The sequence below is a fragment of the Rhea pennata genome, chromosome 4 (assembly GCF_028389875.1).
Source record: "Rhea pennata isolate bPtePen1 chromosome 4, bPtePen1.pri, whole genome shotgun sequence".
Classification (NCBI taxonomy): Eukaryota; Metazoa; Chordata; class Aves; order Rheiformes; family Rheidae; genus Rhea; species Rhea pennata.
This window is the reverse complement of record NC_084666.1, coordinates 26057262-26064967: the sequence shown is the minus strand read 5'-3', so window position 1 is coordinate 26064967 and position 7706 is coordinate 26057262. Positions and strand designations below refer to the sequence as shown.

Here is a 7706-nt window from a genome sequence, read left to right as displayed (position 1 = left end):
AATAAACGCCCAGCTCATCGAAGTTAGCTCCGCTTTTTGCAGGAGCGGGGCTGAAGACCGTGGGAGTTAATTACATCCGTGGAGAAGGGGCGCTTTTCATTTCTAGTGAGCCCAAGTCCAACTAAATAAATAAAACTGAAATGGGAGAGCGATGACCACAATAAGTAGCCAAAACTCCACATGATGACAGAGAAATGATTTCCCACCACCACTGCTTAAATATAACTAAGGTGTTCTGTAATTTTACTTCCAAAAGCCAGAGGGCTTATTGTAATCCTGATAAATTATAGCAGCAAAAGCAGGAGAGAAGTGGGACAGAAGAAGGGAAATGTTAATGCAAAATATAAAATTGCCTCGCAGAAAAGAATGGGGAGAGTGAGCGGTTTGTTATCGTTTATTTTTCTTCAACATATCATTCAGTTTCAGCTGTCTCCCATCTCGCCCAGATCTCCACCATTTCTCAGAAACGTCTCTCGATGGCATCTCATTCTCTTCCTGTCTTTCACCAGCATTTCATTATTTAACTGTCCCTGTAAGGGTCTGGGCTGGCGGCGCAGGGAGGGGGACGGCGGCGCCCCACGTGTCCGGCTCATTTAAGCAGTTTGCAAAAAGCAGCCGGGGGAGGGGAGGGGAAGGGAGCGGGGGGGGGACATTGCAAATAATGTTAAATGTGATTAATCTCCCGGATTCCTGGAAATCTGACATGCATGAGTTACAGCGAAACCTCTTTTATTTCGCCATGAAATGATTTTGCATAATGAGAAAGAAAATGTCCTCTGTGCCCTAATCAACTCTGACAGGTCCCGGACTCCCCAATACTTTTATTTATGGCATTATTTATTGCATCTCTAATAAACGGGGCAGAGCGGTGGGGGTGTGTGTGGGGGGGAGCTCTCCGTGCGGCGGCGGCGGCGGGGTTGGGGGGCGCCCACCGCGGGGGCTCCGCGCCCGGCGGAGGGCGGCGGCGGGCACCAAAGTTTTGCGGCGGCTCCGCGCCGGGCGCAGGGCGGTTCCCACGGTGGGGGCAGGGCGGGGGGAAGCTCCCGCCGGCCGCGCAGCGCCGCGCAGCGCCGCGCAGCACCGCGCCGCGCCGGGGGCGTCCGGGCGCCCCGCGCTCACCTGCCCGGCGGCGGGGGGGCCCGGCGGGACCCGCCTCCCCGCGCCGCGCCGCCGGCGGAGCTCGCCCCCCCCGCCCGGCTCGCCGGCTGCCGCCCGGCTCCCTCCAGGCATTGGCGCGGCCGCCTGTCAATCAGGCCGGCGCCCCGCCGCGCCGGGGCTCCGCCGTGCCACAGAGACGAGCCGCGGCCGCGGCAGACGCAGCCCCGGAGCGGGGCCGGGGGATGATGATGATGATGATGGAGGAGGAGATGCAGGCGGCAGAGGAGGGGCCCAGCATCCCCAAAATCTACAAGCAGCGGAGCCCCTACAGCGTCCTCAAGACCTTCCCGGGGAAGCGGGCGGCGCTGGCCAAGCGCTACGAGAGACCCACCATGGTGGAGGCGCCCCGCGGCCGCGCAGCGGGGCAGCCCTTCGCGCACGCCGCCGCCGAGCAGCTCCCCTACGCGCCGCACGGCCCCTTCCCCGGCGGGGCCGCCCGCGCCGCCGCCCCCGGCGCTGCCCACGGCCCCCCCCGGCCGCCGCCGCCGCCGGCCCCCAGCTCCGCGGGCCGCTACGGCCCCTGCCCGCCGGCGGCGGGGGGCGGCGGCACCAGCAGCGGGAGCGGCGCGGAGCTCAGCGCAGGTACCCGCAACTCCTCTCCCTCTCCGCCGCCGCGCAACTTGGCGGGGCACTTTGCAGGAGGCGGCCGCGGGATGGGGGCTGCGCGGCCCCCCGCCCGCCCCGCCGGCTCGGGGAGGCCAGGGGCGGCCGGCCCGGCCTCCCGCGGGGGCGCCGCGCCACGGCCGCGCGCGGGGTCGCGCGTGGGGAGGACCCGGCGCGCGGGGCGCCCGCCCGTCGGTCGGTGCGTGGCTCGGGCGCGATAACTAAAGTTCCCGCGGGCGCCCCGGGGAGCGCGGCGCGGCGCGGCGGGGGCGGGCGGGCGGGCGGCCCCGCCGTCGGGGCCCGGGCCGGGGCCGGGGCCGCGGCTGCGGCCGGGCGGCGCGGAGGCAGGGCGGGGCCGGGCCGGGCCGGGCCGCCCCCCCGGGGCGCTCCCGCGGGGCGCGCAGCCCCCGCGCCGCCGCCGAGCTGGCGGCCGCCTCGCCCCGTCGCGGCCGCGGTGGAAGCGCCCGCCGAGCTGGCGGGGAGGGCGCCCGGCCGGGGTTTGCCCCCGCCGAAACGCCGCCGCCGTGCGGGGCAGCGGCGGGAGCCCCGGGGCCGCGGCGGCGAGCCGCGCCGCGCCGCCGGGGAAGGCGGCTCGCCTGGGGCCGGCTGCAGCAGAAAGCTACTGGTAATGGAGAGGCTGCTGTTCGAGAGGTGGTGGTTTTAACAGAAAAAAAAAAAAAAATCGTCTGCTTCCTTGCACTGTTTTCACAAAATGCAGTGAGGAATGGGAGATCAAAATACATCTTTTCTTCTTCTTCTTCTTTAAAGGTGTAAGATACCGAGATGCTGAACACATATCTTTCTTCTGGTGATGGCTTGGAGTTAAAACCCACGTAGATCTTGATATGCATCCTAAATTTGGCATCAGGAAATGGGAAATTGCATCTTTAAGCAGAGTACAATCAAAAATGAATTACAATAAATCCTATATAATTGCATAGGTCATTCTCTTTAATGAGATTTTATTAACCTGACTGTCAAGCTTTTGAGTCAGGCAGATATTTTATCTTCTTCAACTGATAAAAGTGTCAGCTATAAACCACCATATAAATATTCATAAATCTACACATCTGTGGCAGCCTATCAGCATCATTCTTTTGGACATTAAAAGCATTCTAATTACTTTCTGTCTAGCAGAGCTGAAATGCTGCCTGTTATAGTATGTGCTTGGCAGGCATGATTGCTTTTGTTTGCCATCACAAATAGCAGCATCCTATTTTATATACTGATGGTCCAGAATATATTCAGTGTTTGACTGAACAGGATGAATATTATGAAGTACCATCTGGTTTTGATAACATCGGGTATATTAACTCATCTGTTAATTTTTGACACATCATTGATTTATTTATTTAGAAAAATTGGATCCTGTTTTGGTATGTTGCTGTTTGCCTTTGTAACAAATGTGATGACATTTCTTTACTAAACAGGGAGACATGCTAGTTAATAGAATGTATGGCTATGTTTTAATGTATGTTTTCACTCAGAGGCAGCCTTATACTGAATGAATTTATCATATCTTGTTAAAAATAATTCACATACTTTACCAAAAAAGTTTTATTCTTGAATAGATCAGTCTGAAAATTCACTGCTTTAATAGATAGCTCCATAACCGTGGCAGTAGATCATATTTTCTTTTTCTTGGAACTAGTTTTAAATGCCTAAATGGTGTTACCTCAGGATTTTGCAGCCCACAGTCAAAACACTGCTGATAAATGTGACACCTACATTTCTTCACAGAAGTGGATTACACCATGGAAGACATTCAGCTGCCTGTAGATGACCTAACAGGTACAAGGCCCTGTTCAGGGCAAAGCCCTCTGTGTTTTGATGAGCAAATTTTGGACTTCCTCCTAATAACTGGTAGCTAGAAAAGGCTTCAAAGTTTGTCACTGATTTCAGTTGCTTGCTAAAAAAAAAAAAAAAAAAGAAAAAAAGATAACGAAGGAGCTTGTGCACATACTACTTGTGCACCTCAGCAGGCAAGTTAAGTTTTTGCCCCATCTCCTACATATCCATACTATCCTTCACTTTACATTTACTTTGGGTTCCAACATACCCTTCTCTCAGCTAATGCTTAGCTACCAAGCAAAACAAGCAAAACAGAAGACAACAAACCAAAAATCTGCTACAGTGTATTTACATAAAAGTGGAATTTTGTTCAAGTCATAAGCAGAGCCTGATAAAGCAATAGGCAAGGTCTAGACCTTCATGCTTGCTGTAACCTCTGAAGTATAGCTGCTTAACCTGACTAGGAAGTTAAAGTAGTCTAAGCTAGCCTTCCTGCTCAGGGACAGTTGTCATGGGATGAGCCATAATGCCAGTGTGCAGGGAGCAGGGAGCTGTCTAGGGCTAGCTGGTGGAGAAGGCAAGGCTGTATGTGAAGCACTGCCATCTAGAGCCCTGAAGTCCTATTAGGGATGTATGAGCCAACTCATACGTAAGGATGTATGAGCCTGATCTAACGACTCAGGCTGGGGGAGCAGAAGTGGGGTTTTGTCCTGGAGAACAGCAACATTTGTGCATGTTCCGTCCCTGGGTAAAGTGCAGCGTGCTCGCAGCATCTCTACCTGACTGGCTCCTGTATTCCTGCGTTGTGGCCCCACACCAGCAAGAGGCATAGGTTGTGCCTCTGGCAGAGCACCTCCTTGCCAGAGGATTGTCTCTCAAGTTGCAGGTGTTGTAGGAAGGGAAGGATCCTTCCCTTGTCAGGAATTCAGGACCAGGTCCGCTGAGCTGTTTTGCAAAAGGCAGGTATGGTCAACATCCATAACTTAAGCAGTGGTCCCTCCTTGCTCAGCCCTAGCACTTGGTAGATGGTAGATGAGGGAAGGGGCGGAGGGCTGTAGGTCTCAATTTTATAGTGGTATCTGTTTCACAGTTTCAGTTTCAGGGACTCCCCTCTTTTTGATGATACCTCTTTGCTTGCGTAGGCAACTATTAGCTTAGCAAGCTGCCTGGTGCAAATATCATTCTGGGACGTCTAACTGTATTAGTAACTTAAATGCTTAATGCAGGTTTGATCCTTAATCTTTAGGCATGGCGGTGTTAAGTCCATTTAGAGTTTGACTCCTGAAGCAGGGCTACATGGGGCATTTCTGGCTCCTTGGCATTCAAAGCACTGAGTTTGATTTTGAGAGTGAGCACCTAAAAAAGCCACTAGGGAAGGAATAAGGATGCTTCCATATTTTGAACAGTTTCCTAACAATTTGAGCTCTTGTCAGGAATAAGTGGTTTCTTCCTCAGTCCCACTCTAGGAGAATGCCCTGACCACCACAATCCCGGATGATTGCAGGAGGAGGGACTGTGGCAAGGAAGAAAAGCAGGTGTTCTCCACCCTACCTTTGAAGCTATAATAGAACAAGAACCAACAAGAGGAAGCCTGGAAACAGCATAGTGGAGGTCGGATTATTTACCTGTTCTGGCTACCTGCATTTTAACGCACAAACCATCTGGAGAGCAAAAGCCAGCATCCTCAGTCTGTCCTTACTGTTGGAGTGTGGAGTGAGGCTTTCTATTGCCTGCTTGCCATCTGACTTCATGCCTTTTTCATTCCTGGCCTGTTTCCATCCCCAAAGCCGTAATTTGGACAATTCTGACCAATGTGGTTGGAAGTCTTTAAGATATTTCTCCTCGACTAGGCTTCCTCTGTCAGCTTTCAGCATTCCTGCTACATATGCCTCAACTGCACTCAAAAGGAGTTGTTACTAATTGCACCAGGGAAGAAAGAGTGAAAGAAGCCTATATAGCCTTTGTCTGGTATGAGAAACTTCATCCTACAAGGAGGTATCGTGCAACACTACGAAGTTTTAGAAATGGGGAGCTGCACTAGAAACAACCTGCCCCTCTTCATTAGTGGATAGGGTTACCGTGCCCACTCTTACTGCAGGGTAACGGATACATGCCCCAAATCAGAAGATAAGTGTGTTCTCATTTAGAGTTATTCATCCGTTATTAGTCTATTGAGATTATTTTCCTGGTAGGAAAACAGTGCATATCTTCGTCTGTGGTTGCATGTACATTAAACGGTATCATAGTCCACAGATGGAGTTCCTTCCACTTTTTGCAAGTGTGATTTAATATGTAGACCTTTCAGTGTGCTTTGAAATGTAAGAAGGGCTTTCTTGGAAAGCAGAAAAAGAAGAGCAGAGCAGTCTTAGAGGAGGCTGCACTGTTGTTATTGTGGTGCTAAGAACCTGGCATGTCTAACAAGACTAGTAAAGCAAGTTCTATATAAAAAAAACCAATTGTTAAGTAACCAGAGATAGGGAAGTATCATCATTTTGGCCTCAAGAAGCTGGAAGGCCCCGTGTGGAAGCAGATAACAAGACCAGTACTGAAATAGCCAAACATTTGGAATCTTTATCTGCTGGCGTATCTGGTCTTCATGCAAAATGCCCAAGAAAATGTCCCTTAAAACCATAGTGGGAGGTGTCAAATGTTCTCAATTTTGTGATTCAGGTGTAGATTAGTTGCAGCATTGTCTTGAAAGTTTGTACACATGGACAAAGCCATTTGGGAGGTATAGAGCTACCTCCAGATCTAAAGTAGTGTTATTAATAAGAAGATAATAACAATCCAACAGATCAAAATATAAAAATCATCTTATGGTTTGTCTATGAGTGGGCTGAAACACTGCAATGTGAAGAGTGAGGTTATTGAAATTGCCAGGGAACCCAGACCTTCAATTCTTGTTGAAAATTAAATACAAATGAATATATTCCCCTCGGGAGAGAATGTGTGGTATTCAGACCCTCTCAATAGTTTTCAAGTTTTTTTTTATACCGTCTGCCCAAGTTCACAAAGGAAACTACAGAAAAGCCAAGACCTGAATCCAGATCCATTGAGACCAGAGTGCTTTATTAATAAAACTGTCTAGTCTTGGTATTGAAAAGAAATCCCAGATGTAGAAAAAGCTAATGTAATACCCACCAACCCTTTCAGACAGTTTTTCTGATGCATCAGCATAACTTGTCTGGTTGAGTTTTAGACATTTGCTCTTACTGAAACCCTGTTTTCAGTCTGGCGGTCGAATAGCTAAGAAGCTATGTAGTTCAGCATCAATGAGAAAAAGTTGTAAAGATGAATGCTACATCCAGCAATTGGTATGTGATTTGCCACATCATAGTCTTGTATTGGTTGCTTGCATTCTCGAAAGAAATAACCTAGTTAGGAATACTCATACTTTTAGCAATTTAATCATGATCTATTAGCACTTTATGGGCCTAATCTGACAAGTCCACCTTCAGGCAAAAGTCTAGTTAAAGTCAATAGAAGTTTTTTAAGACTAAAGACTGCCAGGTCTGCCACATTAGAATTAATGGTTGGCGATCATCATAATAGAGAAAAGGGATATCACAAAAAGATTTTAACGAACTGTTTACACTACTTAGTCCATCACAGTCATTTTAATAGAATATTCCATTCTTAGAAAATATATACATTACATTAAATCAATTAAGAATCATAGATCAGTGATTATTCAGTAGTATTCACATAAAAACAACTTTTCCCCATCTCTTAGTGATTAGATATTGCACAGTGCTTGCCTTTCAAATTACAGTCAGTCTGTAAAAGCTGAAATCCTGATTACCACAATATGTGCTAAATGGGCAGCATTTGTTTTTATTTTTTTTCCATCACAGGAAATAACTGCAGTTATCATTCTCATTTAGGGTAGTTCAGACTGTGGGTACGTATACTGCTTCTGGTGTACAAGTCACTTCAAAGCAGTACGTGCTTCAGCACAGAGCTAGATGTTTCCAGAGCCAGTGTTGAGAGCATCCCCCACTGTTGCTGCCCAGCGGTACCCACAAAAAAGCATTTGTGAATCTTTATGTTAGCTTTTCAAAGGCAATCCTGCTCTGTCATTAGTTTCATTTATTTTTGAGTATTGGTTAAAATTAAGAAAAAAATGAGTAATTGCTGTTAGTGTATCTTTATAG

General features: G+C 49.2%; 1 protein-coding gene across 1 annotated transcript in view; it reads left to right on the top strand.

The window, feature by feature from the left end:
• The first annotated feature begins 1355 nt into the window (after positions 1 to 1355).
• The window catches only part of BEND4 (BEN domain containing 4), a 30529-nt gene continuing 24178 nt past the window's right edge, over positions 1356 to 7706 (top strand). Inside the window, exon 1 of the mRNA XM_062574756.1 lies at positions 1356 to 1740. Coding sequence (XP_062430740.1) covers positions 1356 to 1740 — 385 coding nt within the window. The remainder of the gene's footprint in view (positions 1741 to 7706) is intronic.